Source organism: Marasmius oreades, chromosome 10 (assembly GCF_018924745.1).
Source record: "Marasmius oreades isolate 03SP1 chromosome 10, whole genome shotgun sequence".
Taxonomy (NCBI): Eukaryota; Fungi; Basidiomycota; class Agaricomycetes; order Agaricales; family Marasmiaceae; genus Marasmius; species Marasmius oreades.
Window position 1 is genome coordinate 874,584 of NC_057332.1, and position 23,618 is coordinate 898,201.

Genomic DNA, 23,618 nt, shown 5'->3' on the forward strand with positions numbered 1-23,618 from the left:
GTCGACTGGAGCACTTCGAATGTTGCAGCACTTCATTGAACGATGCTTGAATGTGCATGTTCAACTCAGACCATCAGCTCTAATTGGCACACCTGACTCATGTACCCACTGGCATTTAGTTCTCGAATTCTTTGGATGTAAAGTACAGTGCCTCAATTTTGCGCTGGTCTTCATGCTAAGCTACCCTCAAACTCTTTAAGTATTATTTACGCCGAATCTTCTCTTAGACACCTACAACTCCATGAACCCGTTCTCAAACTCAACGGGTCGATCTTCGACGTGGCTTGTTTGATCCGATTCGCTTGCAATCAACTTAGGTGTGTTCTTTATATTTTTTCAAGACTATCTCTCACAATTTATGAATGCACCTATAGAATATCACGCTCGGAAGACTGTCGCACCCTCAACCATTTTTCGTCCTGTAGATTCCGTTCGCGGAAATCGACTATGAGTGGTAGAGGAGTGGCTTCTTCGGTGAGCTATCAATGCATCACCCTTAATCTCGGGCATGACTGCGGCTGATACATTACCCGGTTACCCACAGCTGTTGTCCTGTACAATTTCGCCTTGAAGAGTGAATTTTCGCCTCAGTCCGCGCGGGGCTGAAGATAAGGGCAGCCTGAATTCTTGAAGGACTGGTTAGCTGCAGTCGAGTGGGTCACTGCTGAATTTGGTGGCGATCCTATCAAGGTACTCGAGTTGAAGTTTTAGTATTGCTGAAGGGCTGAAGGTCGAATAATGAAAGTTGACAGCCGTTGATGAAAGTGCTGGCCTATATCTATAGGTATTCTATACCCAGCGGATAGAGAACTACGCAGATGAGTTAACGGTATAATGTATACTGCTGTTGGTCCTTACTGACCCAGGCTTGAAAAGAAATTATCGTGCTCGATATGAAAACATTCGTAGATTTAGAATCCAGCTATCCCGTTAATATTTCCCGCCTCTCGGAGATAAAGTTGCTGAGACTCATTTGTGAACATACCCGGTTGTTCTTCAACCTCCGAGAACACGTTCGATTGCATAAAAAATACGCAGAAGCCGATGAGCAGTTCCTTGGGTACCTGCATCGGATGGGGTAAATGCATACTTCCTGATCTTCCTTCACGGATGCTATGCCAAGGGTCGGTTTTCTGCGAACCCGTTCGTATGTGGTAAGCTAAGAAATCTCTTTTCATCCGTATGTGGAACCTCCTCATCTTTTGCCTTGTGCAGGAAACCAATTCACGCCTATTACGGCCTCACCAATAGATACCACACGGTGGGAATCCCTTCGTATTGTACTACTAGGAGCGATGGCTTTGGAAGTTCGAAGCCCACCCTTAGTTCTCCGTTCATATGAAGTTCACTCCGGACGCTGACTCTGGCCTGGGATGTCAGCAAAAGCTGGAATGTACACAGTGGCAAGTCCGAGATCAAACAAGAATACACCATCCGTCGAGCCATATAAGGTGGTCCCAACATCTCCGATATCGAAAAAAAGTAGGTATGGGAATAATTATGTATTTGAAACGTCAACGTTGCAGATCTTCGAGGACTAAAGTACATCCTAAGAAGCGAGTTTACTTCATCCGTGGCTTGATCGCACATCGAAAAGGGCTGGTATGGCTGTACAAACGTATACCGATCGTCAGACAACGAGTACGCAACACCAAAAACACTCACCTAATGAGACCATCAGAGTAGGCGATATCAGCCAAACTCTTGATTGGCCTCCCTGTCTCATCCTCGGGTTCTCCGATATCAAACTGAGACAAGATCGATGCCAGCGCCATCCAAACTGTCAACCGGGCGAAATGTAGCCCTGCACAAATCCTATAAGAAACAATCAGGACGACAGCATTGTGCAAGATATTGATCGGGCTTGTTCACCTCCTCCCAAATCCGAACGGGAGCATCATTTCGTCCTCATTGCATGTCCCGTCTTCGGTCAGGAATCTATCTGGAATAAAAGACTCAGGTTCCGGGTAGACAGTCTCATCTCGAGTCATGGCCCTCGTGAAGGTGTTAACGACATCGGTGCCATTTAGTAGATGGACATATGATAGCTTACCAAATGTTACTGATGACGGTAGTTCCTACTTATCGAGGTAAATAAATAAGTGGACCTCAGAGAGAAGTAGTTGCTCGCCTTTTGGAATGAAATGGCCATCTATCATGTCGTCCACAAAGGAGGCATGAAAAATACCGAGAGGAACGACCGGTGACCAACGTAGCGTTTCGCGCAAGACGGCCTCAATGTAAGGTAAATCAGAACAATCCGCATAAGTCGGAAGCCGGCCTTTTCCTACGACGACATCGAGGTTATTTTGGGCCCGTTTCTGAATTTCTGGGTGTAGCGCCATAGCGAGGACAAAAGTCACAAGTGCAGAAACGGTCTGATAAATAAAAATAAGGGTACACAAAATCTGACTTTTTTGTTGTCACGCACAGTATCTGCACCAGCTAAAAAAGTGGGTTAAAGGTTATCGGCGTGTTGAAGACAAGACAAGCACGGCTGGCCTACCGACGTATGCTGTAGTGACAACATCTTTTATCACTTCTTCTTGGCGTTTGTCTCCGCCATTGATTGTATGATCCTCTAAGAGTTTGGCAAGGAAAGAAGACTTCCCTTTTTCTGCTAACTGTTATAAGGGGTGTATTAGAAGCTTATGGGTAGTATGATGGTGGTCACACACCACATTGTTCTTGACGAAATCGTATGGTACAGTCCGCATTTCATTTAATATTCCTCGTGTTCTTCGTGCGATCCGTTGAAACATAAAAATCGGGAACTTAAGGGGAAGATGGCGCAGGAATGGCAGAACGTTCACAACAACTGTGGATGGATGTACAGCATCTGAGAGTGTCCCGACCGACTGTTCTGCGAGGTCAACAAACCGGTCATTAGTTGGTGCGATGTCGTATCCATATACAGTTGCCATTATAGTAGCGGCGGAATAGCTAGTGATTTCATGTACCGCTCATGAAACCACTCAAGTTGAAGGATAAACACAAAACTCACGTCCTTATATGGTCCACAAACGAATTAGGGTTTTGCCGCAAGTTCGTCACGAATTGCTCGGCTTTGGAGGAAAGCACATCTTGGTAGTTTGGAACCACAGTGGCCCGAAATCCCTCTTTATAAAGCCTTCTATGCATTCGCCAATCCTGTCCATACCGCATTAAACCTGAGCAAAAGCAAAACATCCCAAGTGGTCAGGCCTCGAGTTTGGTATATGCCTTCACAAAGGTCATACCGGTGGCTAGATTCATCCAGCCAGTCCTGTTTGACAAAAATGAGACATACGTGGTACACAGCGGCTGAATATCACCTACGTATAGATCTAGCATAGGAATCAAAGGGCGATCTGAATAGACTCGAGAGCGCTTCTCGAACATCCTGTCAGCAAGTTCACGAGAGTTGACGACAACTGTATGTTGTCCGATGACTTCGAAATGAATCAGGTCACCTATACGAGTGTGTTGAATGTAGCTCCACTTTTTTCTGCCATGGGCAAAAAGACATACCGTAAATTTTACCCCACTTGCGATATGTTTTCCATGGACTGCTCGTGGGAATATCGAATAAGTTGCCCACAAAAAGCCGAGGCCTGGGCCCAGGAGGGTAAGTAATTCGTTTTTTTGCGCGGAGGGAGATGAAGGTAGCGGCCAGAGTAACAGTTATGATTACAAAGGGCCAGAACGGAATGGTCGGAGACATAATCAGGTGCTGGTTATGAGATGTTGAAGGTCGATATCAATGAAAGGACCTGGAACGTCGGCTTTATATATTTGTAGCATGGGAGTACTTTAAGTCTTCTAGCTTTGAAGGCGTCGACCAAAGTTGACTAGGTCGTCGGTATTGGTTCCATTCGCTGCCCCAGTGACACCCCACAGATAACAAAATCTCCAGTGGAAATTGCATGCCTTGGCATTGACGGCATGTGCAAAAAGGCCGGGAGCGGACGTTGGAGTAAGTTTGTGACCACATTGCATCATTAATCTTGTCTGAACTCGTATCAATAATCAGGTACAACTTCTCTGTTGGCAAATGTAAGGAACGAGTTGCTTAGATCGATAATGACGATACGCACAAATAGGCTGTTGTAACGATTATACGGTTTGTGAAGTTGTTGTCACTGGAGGAAAGGCTCCCAATTACATCGGTAATCTTGGGGTACACGATGGAAGTCGTATCGATAGCCATGTACATCTTCTCTGTTGACAAAATGAGTATCTAGTCCGAGTGGTAGAACATCTCGCGGGCTCTTCCTCTTGAACAATATCGAAGACAATCGTTCCCTACGTATGTCGAGCATGGGCGTTAACGGTGTTCTTTGACCATAAACTTCGGTTCGATAAGTTTACTAGGCTCGAAGCTTGAGGCTCCGGGCTCCCCCATGACTCCAAGCTAGATATCTCGATGATTCCTTCTTTCGGTGATCTGTTAGTGGGTCAGACACATCCGGGACACATTAAGGGAAAGGATGCCACCATAGAAATCACTACCCGTCAACGAATCGGTAATGGTACTCTTCGTCTCATACTCCCTCAGTCCTAGAGAGTGACAAGTCAACCTCAAGTCCTTCTGTAAGTACTAGACAGTGGATTTCATCGTCGTCAAGCTCTTGCATATCTAGGGAAGCAAGTAAACAAAAGGCCCAACGTAGTAAAGAGGAGAGTTGGCGCACTCTATAACAGAAGTCAGTCCCGAAAGACTGCGGAAACCAAGTATTTAATGACCTTACCTCAATAACGATATATTTGACCGGTAACGAACGATTCACTGACCCTGAACAATCTTAAAGTCTTGCGATGACACAAGTAATACTTCCCCCTCGTCGCTGAAGTTTCCATTTCGCGTCTCCTCGTCGTCGAATCGCGTATAACGTTGAATGTGATGTTGTCACGACCTGTATGCTCGTAGGAATGGTGTCACCGATGAAAGGAGTTCCCAGTCGATGTTATCCTGGCCGTTTCATTCCAAATATGAACCGATTTCGCGCGAAATATAATCAATCTATAGCCCCGAGGTGTATGAAGTGGTCACTGAGAAAGAATTGGAGCGTGTGAACGTTGTGAGTGATTTCCAATTTTGGCCGGAGCGCACTCAACCATGTTCAAACATTCACCGGCACGCCTTCCAAATCGAATGCACAAATTCAGTGGATGATTGGTCCTGGAATGCGAAGTCGAGTAAGCAACGATTCTATTGACATGCCAATGACTCCGAATCTGATTGTTTTCATTTGTCAGGGCTTTACAATTCATTTATCTATCAACACTATTGGATGCCATGACTAGAGTTACCTTGGCACGTTCGTTGGACATATAAGTCACACCAGAAAAGCGAAAAATTATTTCGAGCTTAATTGACTACTGAAGGTAGCTAAATCAGGATGTAGATACACTTGAATGAAATATGATTTGATATCTGGCCAATCACAACATTCAAAATTGTACCTGATATTATCCTATTCAGTATTTATATCAGATGAACAAATAGGGAAATTGAACAGAAAACTATCTATTTGGCCAAAGAGTAGGCAAATTTTCCACAAATCACTTCCCGTTTTGGGCGAAGTAAAATGCCGGATTTCACCTGACTTGAATGCCGTACTGATTTTTCCCCACTAACGTTCGCTGGGAGAAAATCGGTCCGGCATTCTGCACAATTAAAATCCGGCATTTCGCTTTACCCAAAACCGAAAATGATCTAAACAAAAGCAATTTACCTTTCGGCCAGATAGATAGTTTTCTAATCAATTTCCCTCTCTGTTTGGCTGAAATCAATACCGAATAGGATAGTATCGGGTACGATTTCAAATGGTTTGATTGACTGGATATCAAATCATATTTCATTTGAGTGTATCTACATCCCGATTTAGCTACCTTCAGTAGTCAATTAAGCTCGAAATAATTTTTCGCTTTTCTGGTGTGAGTGCCCTTGGAATGATGCATGATGTTCGGCTTCAAAGAGTTCTTCAACAATGTTTAGAAGTCTCCCCGCGGTAGCATTTTTCTGCTCCGGTGTTCTCGCTGCTCAAGTTCAACTCGGAAACACGGTTCTAACTGGCAACAATACTCTCCTCCTTCTCGAATTTTTTGGAGGTGAACTGCAGCTGCCACAAATCTATATCTGTTCGTCAATGCTTACTTAGCTATCTTTATTTTTCCGTAGGCATTCCTTACGCTGAACCTCCTATCGGAAATTTACGACTTCGTGAACCTGTTCTAAAACCGACGCTCAACGTCTCTACTTTCGATGCCACTCACTTTGGCCCAGCTTGCCTGCAATCACCTGCGGTGAGTCTTCTTTTGTTCTACATAAAAATATCACGACTTCTTGACATTTCACTGTAGAATTCCGCGAGTTCGGAAGACTGTCTCACCGTGAACATTTATCGCCCTACAGATCTCGTTCGCGGGAACAAACTTCTGCCGGTGATGGTGTTCATCCACGGTGGTGGCTTCCTTGGTAATTCTTCATAGTCCATTGTCGTCCCGTTCTTCATCAACCGTTCTGACATTTACCATTAACCTGGTGCCCGGTTTGCAGCTGGAAGTTCTGCTCAGTACGACGGGTATCCTTTGGTATTGAAGAGTATAAATCGGGTAGGTTTTTGTCTATTTGACATCAGCTTTCGTATTGAACTACCTATAGGGCACCCCAGTCATCTACGCAAGCCTAAATTATCGCCTCGGTCCACTTGGGTTCCCTGCGGGGGCTGAGGCTGAACGGAACAACGCTCTGAATCTCGGACTGAAGGATCAAATAACAGCACTGCAGTGGATCAAGAAGAATGTCGCTGCATTTGGTGGTGACCCTACTAAGGTACGCTGGTTACTATGGGACCGCCTTCAAAGTCAATATCATATGAAGCAATTCATAGATGACAGTTTTCGGTCAAAGTGCCGGAGCCGTATCTGTTGGCGTCCTACTTCTCAACTCAGGGATAGAAAACTACGTGAGAGGTGCGGTGAGTTGACAGTCCAAGTGTACTGATTTTTTTTTGAATTCTTACTTTGAGTACAAACGCCGGGTCATTAACTGTCAATAGATTTTGGAATCCGGTGGTGCGGGAACAACGTTTACTTTCTCCGCTTCTCGGAGACAAAATTCCTGGGACACATTCGTCGATGCTATCCAGGGTTGTTCCTCAACCTCCGCGAACACTTTTGATTGCATCAGAAGCGCAAGTTCGAGTTCGCTGTTGCAAGCTACGGACATATCTCTCGCAGAAGCTAACGAACAGTTCCCATGGGCACCTACGTTGGATGGACCGAATGGATTACTACCCGAACTTCCTTCACAGATGTACGCCAAGGGTCGGTTTTCGAGGATTCCATTCATATCTGGGACGGATCTTGACGAAGGTAAATTCTCAATTTGATAATTTTATTGAGCCACAATACAATCCGATTCGACTTGACTCTTTGTTTTTTTTTGTTTTTTTTTTTCACACAAACGGTGATGCCCAATTTGATCTTTGCGCATTCCTAGCGACTCTGTTTACATCTAATACGACCTCGTCCTCGGATATGGTACGGAACGGGATCATCTCAAACTGTACCACCACGAGTGATGGATCAGGAGGTACCGAGCTCGACAACGCTGCGGACGTGTTACTTCAGCTGTATCCTAATGATCCTACCCTTGGTTCCCCATTCAACACGGGAAGTGACACTTTCGGACTGAGTAGCCAATACAAGAGATCTTCAGCCATTAGTGAGTTGTTGTACTATGCGAGCGTTTCTCCATTCATTGAGTACTCCTCTCGGATCTCTTCAGCTGGTGACTTGATGTTCCACTCCGTACGTCGACTTTGGACTCAAACTGCGGCTCAAGCTGGAGTCAAAGCGTACGGGTATCTTTTCACTGGACCAAAGTTGGAGCTCGCGCCGCCTGCGCTTGGAGGTAAGTAATCTGATTGTCATCATGGCACATTGAGAAACAAGCCTTTCATATATTCGACTTGCAGTTTCGCATGGCACCGAACTCTTTTACGTCTACGGCCTCGTCCCGCTAGCCGGAGCACCACTGAATCACATATTCCTCAGCGACAAGATTATGGATTATTGGATTTCTTTTGTTTCAACCTTGGATCCGAACGATGGCAAGGGAGCACAGAGTAAGTACTCACCTTGGTTTGTTTTTTAGTCTCTCGTTTGACTTGTTGATCGTCGATTTGATTTAGGACCTGTCTGGCCGGAATATAGTAGTACCAATCCGGTATGATCAACGGTGGCTACCGTTCTTTCCAATAGTTCCACTAACGAAGTGACAGGTTTTGTTGGAACTCAATGCCGACAACATTGATTCTATCCTGGTAATGTCGTTCTTGTTCCTTGACGCCTGGTTTTCTGACGGTGTCATTTTAAAACCTATTAGGACAATTATCGAGCGAATGGAATCAACTTCCTCAGTAACAATGCAGTATTATTCCGCCACTAAAACACAGGCAGCTTGTGGTTACTAGTTTCATTGAAGTATCTTGTAATTCCCCCTGTGTTTCGGAGTGGTTTGATCCAACATTGTGTGCCCCGTGCGATCCGCTGGTCTCCTGGAAAGCCTATTTCTTGTTCTTTTTGTTCTCCTTTTTGAGTTTATAAAACATTGCAAACACAGTTGCTCGACCCTTTTCTTCTTTGAGCCGCGATAAAACAAAAGTTCAATTTAGACTGTCGTGACTCGCGTCAGCGTCTGTGTCGATTTCGGCAGCATCCGATCGGAGATTGAATTTTGACAAGGGTTCAAGTTTTCAGCATCAACCTCCAACACTGGCCGCGCAACAATTCTGGAAGTACTGAATATCAACGAGATTAGACCCTAGCCAGACACGAACTGCGAGAAGAGTCCTCTTAGCGTAGTCGCACTCCTGGCGATACTCAGTACCCTAATCCGACGGTCCGGACCGCTGAATGTTTCATCGAAACCCAACTTCAACGTTCTCTTCTTCTCCTTACTTTTTTGATAGAGGAAGTAACGGTACTGCACAACCAATTACTGAAAGAATTCATGTGAGTTAAATCTGAAATTGTTCCGGTGTGTCTCAATCCAACTGTATACAGCCTCACTCTCGCCCTATTGTCTCCTACTATTTTCCAAAGCATGTCGGTTCACATCACTTTGGAGTAAGCTTGGTCAAATTTCACAATATTTAGGCCCCGTTAACAGTCTTGTAGCAATATCATCCAATGAAACCAGCAAGACTCGCTCTAACTAACGCACTTGTCATGGGCTATGGACTGGATAAACAGATTCACAACATCTACGATGTTCGGCCCGCAACGCGAGCCGAGTTAGAGTCCTATCATGACTCTGAATACATCGATTTTTTGTCCAAGTAATTGTTTCACTTTTCAAGGAATGAAGAACTGCACACTAACCACGCGTGAACTTGACACAGAGTCACACCCGGCAACCAGGCGGAGATGAAGCACCTGATAGAAACCTTCAATTGTGGTGAAGATTGTCCTATCTTCTCAGACATGTTCGATTTCTGCCGAATGTACGCAGGGGGCTCATTAGCTGGTGCCCGTAAACTCTGTGCAGGAACAACAGATATCGCGATTAACTGGTCGGGTGGTCTGCATCACGCTAAACGAGGTGAAGCCAGCGGCTTCTGCTATATAAACGATATCGTGCTCGCAATACTAGAGATGCTTCGGTAAGGGTGTGTTTTATGCTCACTGAATTGAACATTCAGTCTGACTCTGTGTTCATCTTTTCAGCTATTACCCGAGGGTGTTGTATATCGACATAGACATCCACCACGGAGACGGAGTTGAGCTGGCCTTTTACCGGTCAGATCGAGTAATGACCGTATCCTTCCACAAGTACACTGGCGATTTTTTCCCCGGCACCGGAAAGCTCGACGACGACGGCCAAGGACCAGGAAAATACTTCAAATTGAACGTTCCCCTCCTGGACGGGATAGACGACGATATGTACCTCACGATTTTCAAAACCGTCATAGGAGACGCCGTCGATTCATTTCGCCCGTCTGCTATAGTGCTCCAGTGCGGCGCAGATTCTCTTGGAAGCGACCGACTCGGAGCCTTCAACCTTTCCATCGCTGCCCACGGGGAGTGCGTCAATTTTGTTAGAGCTTACAACGTCCCTCTTCTTGTGGTCGGTGGCGGTGGATATACGATGAAAAACGTCTGTCGATGTTGGACTTACGAAACTTCTGTCCTCGTCGGTGCTTCTATCCCTAATGAACTTCCGGCCACGGTATACGACTCTTTTTTCGCAGATTCTCAGTGGAAGTTACACCCTCCGCTCATTGGTCGAGTGGAAAACCAGAATTCGGCTGCATCTATACAACATATCACTACGACCATTCGGAGTAAGCTTAGATATCTACAAGGTGCACCGAGTGTAGCTCTTCAAGAGATACCGCCGGATATACAAGGGTTTCTTCACGATGAAGAGAGGACGGAGGAGGAGAGGGCGGAAGAGGTTCATGGGACTGCGGAAGCGGGGGAGCAGAGGAATGATCCTGGGACGAATGCTAGAAACGAGTTTTATGATGGGGATAATGACAATGATATGGATACTCCGGAACCTGGTGTTATTACCCCGCGAATTCGGGTGGCTACAAGACGGGGGAGGGGCGGACGAGGTGGTTCTGGTTCGAGTAGAGGGGGCGGCCGTGGAAAATCCCGAACAGCCTCTACTCGCGAAGACACGGACGGGAATGAGGAAAAGACGCAAGAGAAACCTGTATCGACGAGGAAAGCTGCTAAATCGAGAGGTCGGGGCCGGGGTGGACGGGGGAGGGGTGGAAGGCGAGGTAAAGGGAAAGACAGCGACGAGAGCATTGGAGAACAAGATTCGGACACGGCGAATGGGACGCCGTTGGAATCTCAAACTGATGATAAATGAGAGCTATTTTAATTCTTAGATAATGTTCTGCAAGTAACGACACTCGTCACTTTTCAGTGAAATCGTGATACAAGGCATGCAATGCGCAGGCGGGAAGAAAACCTGCAAGGCCTGTTGTGAGAATAGCAATACATGGTGGGTATATATAAATCAAAAGGCTGACGAATATCCTAGGGCGTACGCGATTACAAACTGGTCAACATCAATGACCCTGTCAACAAAGATTCAGAAACAAGAAATGTCATAGGAGGGTCAACTTTTTACCGTGTTCGACGAGTCTATGAAAAGCGACTCATTACCGTCAGCTGGTGGTCTGGTAGATTTCGAAACCGCCTTCAACTTTTGTTTCAAGAGTCGATTCTAAAACAGTATTTTGTTATCCTTCGTGAAGAAACAGAGAGGAAACAGAACCATATCTCACCTTTTTCTCGCGATCTTCAACCTGAAGCTGTAAATCAGAAAGCCGTACTTCCTTTTCCGCAATGGTTTTCTTTTGTTGGTCGCTGACTTTCTGGAGCTTCTCTTGTTCCTTCCTCAGACCATCCGCACATACGGTCAGTTTATTGATCTCGGATTGAAGACGTGCTACATTCTGGTTTGACTCTCGGATGGTGGCCTTGAGGCACTTGATTTGACGTTCCTGGCTTTCTACCATCTGGATTCGGGCGTGCCATAGGTCAACCTTTCGTTGAAGAGCTACTTTCTCATCACGTTCGAGTTGTAGTTGGTGAGGAATATATTGTAGGCGTTCTTCCATATTCTTGGCGGAGGCAAGTAATTGTACCTGGAAAAATAAAAGAGGTCGATAAAGGCCACTTTGACACGGCAAGCCACCGGTAGTACGAGAACATACTGCGATATCACTATTTCCCAAGGCTTTAGAATTAGCTATAGTTCTTAATTTCGAAGAAACTTTCCGGAACTGCTTTGGAGTCGAACCGCTGTCCAAAATCGACAATGAGTTCGTTAGGGATGTCGCGTGGTCTTCGATCCGGGAAGTCGATGGAGTGAGATACACACGGTGGGGTGGAACGTTCTTCAGTTTGGGCTTCCTACAGAGAGGGCAGGTCTCCCGGGACTTGGTGGCGTCTGTACATGTAGTACAGAATCCATGGCCTAGGAACGTTATTCGAGTATTCATCCTATCGAAAGTGAATGTTGCACACTGACCACAAGACGACTGGAAGAGAAACTTGTCAATAGATAGTTCTTCCTGACATATGTCGCATATTAGCAGGAGCATTTGGGGGAAAGGGAAATGAAAGCAGTGTTGTTGGGTGGTTGGCAGCTAGCCGCATTGTCGAAATGTGACAGCGGCTTTCACGACAACACGTGGTGTGACACAATCCCCCTTCTTTATTCTCCCGGAAGAGCACAAGGCTCGTTCCAGCTTTATTTAAATTAAGGCCAGGATCGATGGTCATCAACGTCAACTTCGAACCAAGTTCTTCTACAGTAAGTTCTGCGCAACTTTCCAATCAGCCCAGGCCGGGAGAGGTTTCACCGAGAATGTCCAAATGGGGTAATAAAACCACCGAAATTTGACCCCGTTCTGGCAGCCAACGAACACCGGCACCGATAAAAAATGCTCCAATATGCAGCTCCGCTCCGCCAAAAGTCGATAGCGCCGGGATTTGATCAGCTGAAGGAATTGTTCTATTCTCTTGATTTTCCTTTTCTAGGATTTTGCACATTCGACGCTTTGGTCGGTTGTCACAAATCGATATCTATACTGTACCAATATAAGGTAGCTGCGGGGGATAAACTATGGGAAATGTGCGAGAGGTCAGCCCATCCAACTGATTTCGAATATATGGTCCAGTAAACCGCGCGCCCGAGAGGCAATCTGGTAAGTACATTGCAAGAAAACAACACAGTATAAAATCGAGTAAATTGAGATCCACAATCCATAGAAGAAACAGAACATATCCTCCGACAATACAAGTGACACCAAAAACCAAGGCTTCTCTGAGAGTTCAAGTAACACAAAGCATCTTGAACTTCTTGATGGGAGGGTGACCACGTCCAGAAGCTGATCAAATAATATCAATATGGTCCAAAAGTAGCCTATATTGCCAGACTTACAACCATTCATTGGAACGAATCTTTCTGAGCTGAAGTCCTCAATGCCTTCGTTCCCTTGTTCGCTCTTACTACGAACACGCTTGACTCCCCGACCGGGCATGCTGCCTGCATTGCACCGGACATTTGAGGCACAATTTGAGGAGAAATCGGAACCGCCCTGAGCAGAGACGAGTGAAATCTGTGAGGTACTGTGCGAGCGGATGAACGTCGGACGTGCGAAGGAACTTTGAATCCCGGGAGCACCGTCAGTGTACGTTGACCGTCTTGCCATAGACTTGCATTTGACGGCAGGGTGATTCGAGGGAAACGGTGAATTGGAAGGTTTCATGGAGAAGAGCGACTTCACGGTAGTTTGTGACCGGTGTTTCGGCGAAGAATCAGAAATATGGGTTGACTCCAAGAGACTCTGAAGAGCGGCTTCTGCTGGACATCCTGCTGGAAGTCGGGAAGATCTCTTGTAGCGAAGCTTTCTAGGTTGACGTGGAGGCGTCGACGTTGATGCTGACCTTGAGCGAGGCGGTGTTGTGAGAGCTTTTGTATGTCCGGATGTTCGAGGAAAGGCTAGCTGGACGAAAGATTCTCAAATAGTTGCTAAAGAAAGTGTCAAGCAATGAGTTCATACCAGTTGTTCTATTGATTCATTACTATCAAGAGTGAGCCAAACCTGAGATTCGAGCTTGTCTAAAGGCGAATCCATTGCTCAACGTCGCAGCGATGATGGAGGTTTGAAAGGAAAGTTACAAAAGGTTCACACGCTCCAGTTCTTTCTCAATGACCACTTCCTTCTCCTCAAGACTAGATTAATGTCACGCGAAGTCGGCTCATATTTGGAACGAAACGGGCAGGATAACATCGAACTAGAACCTCTTCATCGCCGAAACGATTCCTATGTGCGAACAGGTCGCGACAATGTCACGTCATACGACGAGGAAAACTCGGACGAGGAGACGCGAAATGGAAACTTAAACGACGACGAGGAAGCATTACTTGGGTCATCACAAAGCTCTAAAGTTATTCAAGGACCAGTGAATCGCTGGTCACAAGTGAAAAATATCGTCATCGAGGTAAGTTCACGACTTGGTTTACGGCAGTCCTCTTGGACTGACTTCTGTTATAGAGTGCGCCAACTCTCCTGTTTACTACGTTGGGCCTTTTGTTTACTGGGAAACTCCTGGATCAAGTGTCTCATTGGAGACCTATGAAAACATTAGATCAGCTGATTATCACTATTCCCATTATCCTAAATCTCAAAGGAAATCTTGAGATGAATCTTTCCGCCAGGTTAGCAACTGCTGCGAATGCTGGAGACCTAAATCACAGAAAGACTCGAAGGGAGGTTGTATTGGGCAACCTTGCATTGCTTCAGGTACAGGCAGCCGTAGTCAGCTTCGTGGCGGCTAGCCTGGCTTTCCTACTTGGTTTCTTGTTGCCAATAGCTGCTAAACCCGCGGGAGAGCAATTGGCTCGAAGTGCCCAACAACTTCTACGACGTCGACCTCTTCCCCATCCCACTCCATCAGAACCCCTTCGAAAGACCACGGTGGAAGCTTTCCTGACCGTAGTCACCACCTGCATCCTTTCCGCATCCCTTTCATCTTTATTACTCGGCTCCCTCATGTCTGGGATAGTGCTCATTTGTCTACGCTTCTCCCTCGATCCTGATAACATTGCACCTCCAATAGCCTCGTGCCTCGGGGATCTCGTCACACTCTGTCTGATCGGCGTCACTTCCACCATCCTCGTTCCTTTCATGTACAACCCAGCTATATTAAGTATTCCTATCATCATGGTACTGATGCTCGTGCTTCTACTGATTATATGGGTGAGCTGCTTAATACTCGCTCTCAAGAACCGGCATGTGCGACCACTACTTACGCAAGGCTGGTCGCCGTTGTTCGGGGCGATGGTCATCAGCAGTGGTACTGGCATGATCTTGGACCTGTTCGTCAGTCGCTACCAAGGTTTTGCGTTACTGGCCGTCGTTATTAGTGGCGAGTTACAATCCCTCTTGTTGAATCTTAAAACTCAACTGGTATAATGAAGGGCTTCCCGGTGCCGTTGGCGCAATTTTCACATCCCGGCTTTCAACAGCTTTACATCTGGAATCTATACACGAAAATCGTTCTCGCCACGTGAATGTAAACGAGGAAGAAGACGCACCCAAAAATCGATCCATTGGACACCGTCCCGAGGAGAATGGGGCGGTCTACCCAACACCATCGTCTTCTCGTGCCCCTTCCCCGCAACCAAACGGACCATCATCTAGCAATCATGAGCCCCATCCCACACCCGCGCTCACGCCTGGCACCTATACTCCACCGCCCTCTCCCAAGCTTGTAACCATCACTCTTTTACTTATCACGCTACCGGTTGAGCTGGTGTTCCTGAGCGTACTCAAAGGCCTTGGATGGCTTCGGTTACCCATATTTTTTGTGTTGTTATCTGTTGGATTCTTTTGTGTAGCTGTAAGTTCTCATCCTTTAAGTCTACCAGTCGGCCATTAACGATTGTACATTCTGTTTAGGTATTAATATCCCTCTACTTTGCGCGCATCCTTACAACGTTCTTGTGGGCTCGTGGTCGTGACCCGGACACATATGCATTACCTATACATTCGGCTATGATGGACCTTGTAGGACAATCACTGTTAGTTTTATGTTTCGAGATTGTCAGGAGATTGGGAATTCTATGATCCCGACTCGTAATCTATATAGATGCGATGAAATATAGCCAGCTTGACGAGATCGGTTCGTCCAAGCTCGCCGTTCCTACAGTCTGAGTATTATTTAACTGTCATCCACGCGCGAGGCCACGTGATTGACTGACCAGTGCCAACATGACTTTGCCCGAAATGGAAACACCATGGACTTGGAGTCTTTAGTGGTGCTCCGCGCGGTGTCGCTTCTACATTTACCATTATGACCAAGATGTCCGACAAGCAACTAGATTCTCTGCATATGCAAGAGCTTGAGGACGATGAAATCCCGTCGATCGACGAAGGTCAGGAGTCGCGTATAGACTTGGGAAGCATACAGACAGATCCAAGGATTAGTGTGTCACTCGTCATTCTCAACGGAACCCGAAGTCATACTGACAGTTTACTAGACTTTGTGAAATACATCAAGCTCGGGAAAGGCCTTGACTCGAGAGCGCGCATCGAAGCGGATGGAAGTATCGTTATTTCCCTCAATTTGAAGGAAAAACTTCCTGACCTTCCTTCTGAACACGCAAAAGAGGTCAAGGAGTTTGCGGTGGATAAATCAGGATGGAGAGACGCTCCCAAGATGAATATTGTCGTTATGATTGTTGGCAGTCGAGGTAGGTGTGATCTTAGGCTTCAACGCATGGACGGTTCATTCTGAATCATTCTTATAGGTGATGTTCAGCCGTATATAGCTTTGGGTAAAAAGCTTCTTGAGGATGGACATCGTGTGCGCATCGCGTCACACGAAACCTTTCGCTCTCTTGTGGAAGAACATCGACTGGAGTTTTTTGATATCGGAGGGGATCCTAGAGATCTCATGAGCTACATGGTTAAGAGTATGTTTAGCATGTTCGATGGTCATCGTCACATGAAGCCTAACGGATTCAATCTAAAGACCCAGGTTTGATCCCGGGTGTCGAATCTCTCACTAATGGCGATATTCCCAGAAAGCGGAAGATGCTCACCGAGGTAATTTACGGGCTACGAATCTCATCTCTGTATTTTCACAGTGAAAAACTAGATGATCGACGGATGCTGGGGCTCTTGTCACTCTCCATGCCCGAAGACTGGCCGTACATTTGCCGCGGATGCCATTATATCCAATCCACCTGCATTTGCTCATATTCATTGTGCAGAAGCACTCGGTATTCCATTACTGATGAGCTTTAGTACGCCCTTCTATTACTCGATCGCAGTTCATGCTCATCTTCACGTATAGCTATGCCGTGGTACGTCGGCAAGAATGGATCGTCGGTGTTTTGACCTACTAAATTTGCGAACAGGTCACCCACGACGGAGTTCCATCATCCTCTGGTCAACATACAGGAATCAAATGCAAAACAGGGTCTGACTAACTATCTGAGTTATGCTCTTGCGGACATCCTCACTTGGCAAGGGTACGTTACCGTCAACCTTCAAGTCACTCGAAGATCTCACCGAAATGCAGACTTGGTGATATTGTGAATAAATTTCGCTCACGTACCCTTGACCTCAAACCCCTCTCGCTTCGGTCGGGTCCAAGTCTTATTGATACCCTTAAAGTACCTTGGACTTATTGCATGAGCCCTGCACTTGTTCCGAAGCCTTCGGACTGGAAAAATCATATCGGTATTCTAGCCAATGACAAGGCTACTAGAACAGCCACTGATCGCTCTTGCAGACGTTGTCGGCTTCTACTTCCTGGACCTGGCAACCTCATATAAACCACCGAACAAGCTTTCGGCCTTCTTGGCTGCTGGTGGTCCCCCGATTTATATTGGTTTCGGCTCAGTAGTCGTCGATGATGCCACCGCTATGACTCGTGCGTCATCCGATGCCTTTTCTCGCATGGCTTTACTTACCAGTGGATTAAGGAACCGTGTTTGAAGCGACAAAGAAAGCGGGCGTGCGAGCTCTAGTGTCTGCGGGGTGGGTAAGACCTTCTGCAATTTATTCCACCCTAATAGCACTGACCTTTGTCAAAGGGTGGAATAGGTGGTGTGACAGTGCCACCTCATATTTTTATCCTCGAAAACATTCCCCACGACTGGCTGTTCGACAAGGAGCGAGTTTCTGCGGTTGTACATCACGGTGGTGCGGGGACAACTGCCGCCGGGTTGGCGAAGGGTAGGCCGACGGTTGTAGTGCCATTCTTTGGTGACCAAGCGTTCTGGGGTGAATCATCTCGGGATAGTACTACCTAGTTGACATGTTTGCTGAAGCCGTCACAGGAAACATGATACACAGGGCTGGAGCCGGGCCCGCTCCTATCCCTCACAAAGAGCTCAATGTTGACAACCTTTGCAATGCCATCAAGTTTGCGGTGAGCCCTGCGGCAAAAGAGGCTGCCGCGAGGATGGCGACACAGATACGGGAAGAGGCATGTTTGCATCTATATATATTTTTAGTACTACTAATGTTCTTTCAGGATGGCGTCAGGGGAGGTGTTGACAGCTTCTATAGGCATTTGCCACTGAAGAATATGAGATGTGACCTTGATTCGTCGAGACTCGCGGTGTGGTGGTCTACAGAATATGTAGGTCGTTGTTCTCTTTCTCGAGAGTACTTCTAATCAACAGGATGATCTTTAGTGCTTAAAACTTAGCGGATTCGCCGCTCAAGTTTTGAGTGATGCTGGTAAACTTAATATGAAGACATTGGATTTACACCGTACGTTTGTGTACTTCTACAAAAGGAATTGGCCTTGAATTTGGCACTTTTTAGGACCGAAGGAGTATGAGACGAAGAGTACTATTACCGATCCATTGACGGGTAGTGCAACGTCGATATTCTGGACAGTCACTCATTTCTATGGTGGCATTGTACAGATATTCACGTAACTGCTTTCTTTCTTTTTATATGTCCCGGATGTACCTGACCCACTACCAGATCGCCAATAGAAGGGATCATCGAGACAACTACCGCTATACCTAGAGGTGCGTGGCCTTGTATGAATCGTTCTTTACTGACATGATCCGAACTGGTAGGTGTTATGAAGATTGTGTCTTCCATACACGAGGGCTTCCAAAATTTACCAGAGCTATACGGGTCTGAAGTTCGGCAACCTGGACAAGTTAAGGATTTTTCGAGCGGTCTGAGAGAAGCAGGAAAGGTAAGACCATGCCGCCCACATTCTGATCTCGTTCAATGACTGTCGTTAAGGGTCTCTACTACGGCTACTACGACGGTATCACTGGGTTGGTCACTGAACCTTGGAAAGGGGCCCAGAAGGAAGGTTTTGTTGGCGCTATCAAAGGTTCTGCGCGAAGCTGTGAGTCGTGACTTTACGAATGGATCTTTTTGAAATGAACGGTCTTGCAGTTGCCAATGTTACACTGCGACCTGCCGCTGGCATTGTCGGTGTCGTCAAGCATCCCATGAAGGGCGCTGTCAAAAGTGTTCAATCGCTTTTCAGCAAGGATAAAGAACGCGTCCAGCTTAGAACTCGTGTTTCGGATGGTCTTTTGGTTGCCAAAGCCGGTTCGTCCTCTCAGAAGCAGGGAATACTTAGAAGATTCGAAGAGGCCAAAGCTGGTACGAAGGAAAGGCAAGAAAGGCTTGCGAAGATGGCAGAAAAAGTCATTCGTGGGGAGCCACAACAAGGTGACGACGGTGCGACACCATCGTCATCCATAACTACATCTGCATCAACACCATCACATTCTCGTTTTCCGGATGTAACCGCGACCTCGCCTCCCACCGGTGACGCTGAAGAAATATTTCAGCGGGAACTTGACCTTGCCATGAAACGTTCATTGACCGAGCAATAGAAATGAAGTCTATAAATCCGCATCTTTGTACTGAGAGGCACGACGTTCTCATTTTTCTACTTACTCATCTAGGTACATCATCGTTACTTTACATGGGAACATTATGGTTATGAGCATTATCACAAGCTTCGTCCTGGGAGAAATACGGGTCTACTGTGCGCAGCTTGATCTAAGATCTTTCTTAGTTTTCCCTCATATACCCACGAAGTGGCGAGCATGTTTCCTCATCAATTCTCTCTTTTACCACCATGCCAGACCAAAAGGCTCTCTTACTAGAGAAAACGCAAGGCCCGCTTGTTTTGGGCAGTCGTCCAATTCCAAAACCAGGACAGGCGGAGTTGCTCGTCAAGATCAAGGCTGCGGGATTAAACCCAGTTGACTGGAAGATTCGTGATATGGGGTACTTCTTGTCCGATAGCGACTATCCCTCGGTTCTGGGTACAGACAATGCGGGAGATGTCGTAGAACTTGGAGAGGGCGTGGACGCAAAGCAGTGGGAGAAAGGAACAAGGGTGTGAGTACGAGCGGTCAAACCTATTATTATGCTATCATTCTAATGAATCCTTCTCAGTTTTTTCCAAGGTCAATATGGACGCTCCGACTTGAATGGATTTCAACAATACGCTTTGATCTCGGCTGACTTGGCTGCGAAGGTTCGCGAACTCTAGTTGAAGTAGGCTTTTTGCGTTAATCTTTCATCTGTACTCAGATCCCGGCACAACTGTCCTATTCTCAAGCCGCATCAATACCTGTCGCGTTTGTCTGCGGGGCCTACGGAATGATGGTGGAACCACCTATCGGTGCTGGTTTGAATCCAAACTGGGATCAGAATTTAAAGTATCCAGGCGAACATGCCCTAGTTCTCGGCGGAAGTACATCGGTCGGCCAGTACGGTACGTTTCATCGGTTTTCCTTTCGTTTCTGAAAATTTGAATTAACTATGGATTAATCAAGCCATCCAAATCCTCCGTAAGGTCCTTGGATTCTCCAGCGTTATCACCTACGCCTCCGCGAAACAGACAGAATACCTTAAATCTCTCGGCGCAACACATGTCATCGATCGTCATCAAGTCCCTTTTACCGATCTTCCTTCTGCTGTTCTAGAGCAGACATCTCAATCGCGGCTGAAAATGGTGTTTGACGCTTTTGGTGGAGGCGAAGAGGTTGGATTTTCGCTCTTGGCTGAGGGGGGTCAGGTTTGCACTGTCAACCCTAGCATACAAGAAAGAAAGGAGGACGGAAAGCGTTTGTTTGGAGTGTTAGGGATTGTTCATGCGCCTACGCACAGGGTTGCGGGTGTTAAGATGATGAAGAACTTGGAAAGACTGGTTGAGGAAGGGGTAATCCTACCGAATAGGATTCATGACCTTCCTATTGGATTGGGGAATATTGTTGAAGGACTGGCGATGGTGAAAGGTGAGAAGGCTGCTGGGGCGAAGGTTATTGCACACCCGGAGGAATGATAGAATACGCAAACATGTCTCTCAATATCGTGTGTGGTACACAATCTTTGTTGGACTCCGACCAGACTGGTGACCGGTGACCGCCAACTCTTCACAGGCACGCTCCCGTCCCTGACTAGGACTCCCAGACTCGTCATACGTGGGGAACGATCGTCTGCCTATTGTTCACTCGTGCTGATGTTCATTATTAGTATTACGCGGCAATAACACCAACTCCACCAACCTCCTTTTCATTCACATGGAGTTTCGTATACTGGAGTCTTGCAGGGTAGTCCATCTCGAGGCTAGATAGATGTCACGCGAAATCGGCCAATAGGATAGCATCGAACGAACCCCTTTCAAGGATTCCTGTGAATACACAGGTCACAACGTCACGGTTATACATCGAGGACGACGAGGAAGCATATGACTACTCGTATCATCACAAGCTCTAGAATTGTTCAAAGGCCATTATGTGTTGGTCACCGGTCAAATATATCGTCATTGAGGTAATTGGTAGAGTGCTCCAACTCTCCTATTTACTACGTTCAAGTTTGGCCTCTTCTGGATTCGTTCCCTAACCCCTAAATCCCGTTGCTCAAGAATAAAGGACACGACTCGCGTTTAGACTTGAAGAGCTGTGGAAGGAAAGGCCCACGAGACATTCTGCCTGGGACTCGATGTTCATTTTGTCAACAGAGAACATTTACCTGGCTATATATCGATACGACTTCTGTCGTGTACTCCAAGATTAGTGGACCCTTCAATCCCCAATCGTCATCATTGATCTGATGGGATTCCTCGTTTCTCACATTGTCAACAGAGAAGGTCTACCTTGCCATTGAAACGACTTCTGACCCCGTACCGCAATGATGCAATCTGGAAGCTTGTGAAAATAATTTCACAAGCTTACTCCACCATCCATCGGGGCAGCGAACGGAACTGATACCAACGTCACGGTCAACTTTGGCTCACGCGTTCGAACCTGGAACACTCAAACTACTCCCATGCTAGAAATATATAAAGCCTACGTTCCACGTCCGTTCATTAATATACATCTTCAAACATCCCACCAACGCCCGACCATGTCTCCGACCATTCCGTCCTGGCCCTTTGTAACCACAACTATCACTCTGGCCATTATCTTCATCTCCCTCCGCGCAAAAAAACGAAGCAAGACACCTTACCCTCCTGGACCCAGGCCTCGGTTTTTTGTGGGAAACTTATTCGATATTCCCGCGAGTCATCCATGGAAAATATATCGCGAGTGGGGAAAAATTTACGGTGCGTCTTATTATCCATAGAAGAAACAAGTCGAGATGCATTCAACACATCCGTGTAGGTGACCTGATTCATTTCGAGGTCATCGGACAACATACTGTTGTCGTCAACTCTCGTGAACTTGCTGACAGGATGTTCGAAAAGCGCTCTCGAGTCTATTCAGACCGCCCTTTGATTCCTATGCTAGACCTGTGCGTAGGTGCTATCAGCCGCTGATTACTGTCACATATCTTGATCTCATTGTGCGGTTCCAAACAGAACTGGTTGGATGAAATTGAACACCGGTATGATTTTTGTGCATGTGTGGCGATATACCAAACCTGACTAACTCGGCATCCTTTGCTTTTGCTCAGGTCTGATGCGGTATGGATCGGATTGGCGAATACATAGAAGGCTTTATAAAGAAGGATTTCGGGCTACTTTGGTTCCGAACTACCAGGATGTGCTTTCCTCAAAAGCTGAGCAATTCGTGTCGAGCTTGCGTCAAAACCCTGATTCATTTGTGAACCATATAAGAACGTGAGGGTGTGTCTTTCCTTCAACTTGAGTGGTCTCATGAGGAAATCACTAGCTATTCTGCCGCTACTATAATCGCAACTGTATATGGATACGATATCGCACCATCTAATGACCGGTTTGTCGACCTCGCAGAACAATCGGTCGGGACACTCTCGGATGCTGTACATCCATCTGCATTTGTTGTGAACGTTCTACCGTTCCTGCGCCATCTTCCTCTTGCGTTCCCAGTCTTTAAGTTTCAACGGATCGCACGAAGAACTCGAGGAATGCTAAATGAAATGCGGACTGTACCATACGAATTCGTCAAAAATAATGTGGTATGTGACTACCGGCCACCATCTCTCCACAAGCTGCTAAACACTCGCTTTGTAACAGGCAACAGGAAAAGGGAAGTTTTCTTTCCTCGCCAAACTACTGGAGGATCATACAGTCAATGGTGGAGACAAGCACCAAAAAGACATTATAAAAGATGTTGTAACTACAGCCTACGCCGGTATGCCAGTGTTTTTGAATTGTTTCATTCCAATGACGCCAACCAATGTTCTCAGCCGGTGCAGATACTGTGCGTGGCAACAGAACAAATCAGTTCTTAAGTTGAAGTTGAATCTTATTTTTATTGTTCAGACTGTTTCTGCACTCGTCACCTTTGTCCTCGCTATGGCTCTACACCCAGAAATTCAGAAACGGGCACAAAACGAGCTCGATGTTGTCGTGGGGAAAGGCCGGCTTCCAACCTATGTGGATCGGTTTGGTTTACCCTACGTAGAGGCCATCTTTCGCGAAGCGCTACGTTGGTCACCGGTCCTTCCTCTAGGTGTTTTTCATGCCTCATTCGTGGACGACATAATAGACGGCCATTTCATTCCAAAAGGGGAGTAACTGCTTCTCTCTGAGGTCCACTTACTTACCTCGATAAGTAGGAACTACCGTCATCAGTAATATCTGGTAAGCTATCATATATCCAT

General features: G+C 46.5%; 9 protein-coding genes across 9 annotated transcripts; 6 read left to right on the top strand and 3 right to left on the bottom strand.

Annotated features, from left to right (window-relative positions):
- Positions 1–1,562: 1,562 nt before the first annotated feature.
- E1B28_002320 (uncharacterized protein) lies at positions 1,563–5,052 on the bottom strand (the record flags this gene model as incomplete). Its single annotated transcript, XM_043159232.1, has 16 exons — positions 4,731–5,052; position 4,674; positions 4,477–4,618; positions 4,077–4,426; positions 3,511–4,023; positions 3,319–3,452; positions 3,240–3,265; positions 3,005–3,170; positions 2,679–2,943; positions 2,507–2,624; positions 2,432–2,445; positions 2,132–2,378; positions 2,054–2,078; positions 1,873–1,995; positions 1,666–1,815; positions 1,563–1,608 (listed from the first exon to the last, which is right to left on the bottom strand). Exons 7-16 carry the CDS (start codon positions 3,253–3,255, stop codon positions 1,563–1,565), a joined length of 1,170 nt encoding a protein of 389 aa, XP_043002831.1. The 5' UTR covers positions 3,256–3,265; positions 3,319–3,452; positions 3,511–4,023; positions 4,077–4,426; positions 4,477–4,618; position 4,674; positions 4,731–5,052.
- Positions 5,053–5,939: 887 nt separating this feature from the next.
- On the top strand, positions 5,940–8,437 carry E1B28_002321 (uncharacterized protein; the record flags this gene model as incomplete). The annotated part of the gene is made up of 13 exons (XM_043159233.1): positions 5,940–6,093; positions 6,164–6,288; positions 6,346–6,460; positions 6,542–6,597; positions 6,647–6,817; positions 6,876–6,962; positions 7,044–7,359; positions 7,487–7,711; positions 7,775–7,900; positions 7,965–8,114; positions 8,181–8,215; positions 8,271–8,312; positions 8,375–8,437. The coding sequence occupies exons 1-13, from the start codon at positions 5,973–5,975 to the stop codon at positions 8,435–8,437; spliced, it is 1,632 nt and encodes a 543-aa protein (XP_043002832.1). The 5' UTR covers positions 5,940–5,972.
- A 304-nt stretch (positions 8,438–8,741) lies between these two features.
- On the top strand, positions 8,742–10,873 carry E1B28_002322 (uncharacterized protein; the record flags this gene model as incomplete). Its single annotated transcript, XM_043159234.1, has 5 exons — positions 8,742–9,003; positions 9,055–9,117; positions 9,169–9,329; positions 9,393–9,653; positions 9,718–10,873. Exons 1-5 carry the CDS (start codon positions 8,905–8,907, stop codon positions 10,871–10,873), a joined length of 1,740 nt encoding a protein of 579 aa, XP_043002833.1. The 5' UTR covers positions 8,742–8,904.
- Positions 10,816–12,165, bottom strand: E1B28_002323 (uncharacterized protein). The gene is made up of 6 exons (XM_043159235.1): positions 12,044–12,165; positions 11,727–11,989; positions 11,295–11,657; positions 11,138–11,233; positions 11,037–11,084; positions 10,816–10,975 (listed from the first exon to the last, which is right to left on the bottom strand). Exons 1-5 carry the CDS (start codon positions 12,114–12,116, stop codon positions 11,076–11,078), a joined length of 804 nt encoding a protein of 267 aa, XP_043002834.1. The 5' UTR covers positions 12,117–12,165; the 3' UTR covers positions 10,816–10,975; positions 11,037–11,075.
- Positions 12,166–12,649: 484 nt separating this feature from the next.
- On the bottom strand, positions 12,650–13,695 carry E1B28_002324 (uncharacterized protein). Its single transcript, XM_043159236.1, has 3 exons — positions 13,581–13,695; positions 12,959–13,523; positions 12,650–12,905 (listed from the first exon to the last, which is right to left on the bottom strand). Exons 1-3 carry the CDS (start codon positions 13,653–13,655, stop codon positions 12,850–12,852), a joined length of 696 nt encoding a protein of 231 aa, XP_043002835.1. The 5' UTR covers positions 13,656–13,695; the 3' UTR covers positions 12,650–12,849.
- A 26-nt stretch (positions 13,696–13,721) lies between these two features.
- On the top strand, positions 13,722–15,726 carry E1B28_002325 (uncharacterized protein). The gene is made up of 4 exons (XM_043159237.1): positions 13,722–14,022; positions 14,076–14,949; positions 15,002–15,423; positions 15,483–15,726. The coding sequence occupies exons 1-4, from the start codon at positions 13,762–13,764 to the stop codon at positions 15,648–15,650; spliced, it is 1,725 nt and encodes a 574-aa protein (XP_043002836.1). The 5' UTR covers positions 13,722–13,761; the 3' UTR covers positions 15,651–15,726.
- Positions 15,727–15,876: 150 nt separating this feature from the next.
- Positions 15,877–19,411, top strand: E1B28_002326 (uncharacterized protein; the record flags this gene model as incomplete). Its single annotated transcript, XM_043159238.1, has 19 exons — positions 15,877–16,009; positions 16,064–16,276; positions 16,334–16,498; positions 16,558–16,631; positions 16,684–16,831; positions 16,882–16,891; positions 16,946–17,059; positions 17,110–17,270; positions 17,323–17,463; positions 17,516–17,574; positions 17,627–17,816; positions 17,873–18,021; positions 18,070–18,177; positions 18,233–18,311; positions 18,366–18,477; positions 18,531–18,577; positions 18,629–18,753; positions 18,804–18,912; positions 18,963–19,411. The coding sequence occupies 19 exons, from the start codon at positions 15,877–15,879 to the stop codon at positions 19,409–19,411; spliced, it is 2,586 nt and encodes an 861-aa protein (XP_043002837.1).
- Positions 19,412–19,659: 248 nt separating this feature from the next.
- Positions 19,660–20,874, top strand: E1B28_002327 (uncharacterized protein; the record flags this gene model as incomplete). The annotated part of the gene is made up of 4 exons (XM_043159239.1): positions 19,660–19,925; positions 19,983–20,064; positions 20,121–20,304; positions 20,366–20,874. 4 exons carry the CDS (start codon positions 19,660–19,662, stop codon positions 20,872–20,874), a joined length of 1,041 nt encoding a protein of 346 aa, XP_043002838.1.
- Positions 20,875–21,938: 1,064 nt separating this feature from the next.
- E1B28_002328 (uncharacterized protein) lies at positions 21,939–23,532 on the top strand (the record flags this gene model as incomplete). The annotated part of the gene is made up of 6 exons (XM_043159240.1): positions 21,939–22,137; positions 22,196–22,325; positions 22,393–22,418; positions 22,488–22,653; positions 22,706–22,970; positions 23,029–23,532. The coding sequence occupies 6 exons, from the start codon at positions 21,939–21,941 to the stop codon at positions 23,530–23,532; spliced, it is 1,290 nt and encodes a 429-aa protein (XP_043002839.1).
- Positions 23,533–23,618: the final 86 nt, after the last annotated feature.

Bases quoted from the DNA above. Each gene is read 5' to 3' on its own strand.
- E1B28_002325 (XM_043159237.1), top strand. From the start codon at position 13,762: ATGTCACGCGAAGTCGGCTCATATTTGGAACGAAACGGGCAGGATAAC. The intron at 14,950-15,001 runs GCGAGTTACAAT...GGTATAATGAAG, and splicing joins ACTGGCCGTCGTTATTAGTG to GGCTTCCCGGTGCCGTTGGC. The intron at 15,424-15,482 runs GTAAGTTCTCAT...CATTCTGTTTAG, and splicing joins TTGGATTCTTTTGTGTAGCT to GTATTAATATCCCTCTACTT.
- E1B28_002323 (XM_043159235.1), bottom strand. From the start codon at position 12,116: ATGCTCCTGCTAATATGCGACATATGTCAGGAAGAACTATCTATTGAC. The intron at 11,990-12,043 runs GTCAGTGTGCAA...TAACGTTCCTAG, and splicing joins TCTCTTCCAGTCGTCTTGTG to GCCATGGATTCTGTACTACA. The intron at 11,658-11,726 runs GTATGTTCTCGT...TTATTTTTCCAG, and splicing joins TGGGAAATAGTGATATCGCA to GTACAATTACTTGCCTCCGC.
- E1B28_002324 (XM_043159236.1), bottom strand. From the start codon at position 13,655: ATGGATTCGCCTTTAGACAAGCTCGAATCTCAGGTTTGGCTCACTCTT. The intron at 13,524-13,580 runs GTATGAACTCAT...TCTTTCGTCCAG, and splicing joins ATGAATCAATAGAACAACTG to CTAGCCTTTCCTCGAACATC. The intron at 12,906-12,958 runs GTAAGTCTGGCA...TTATTTGATCAG, and splicing joins ATTCGTTCCAATGAATGGTT to CTTCTGGACGTGGTCACCCT.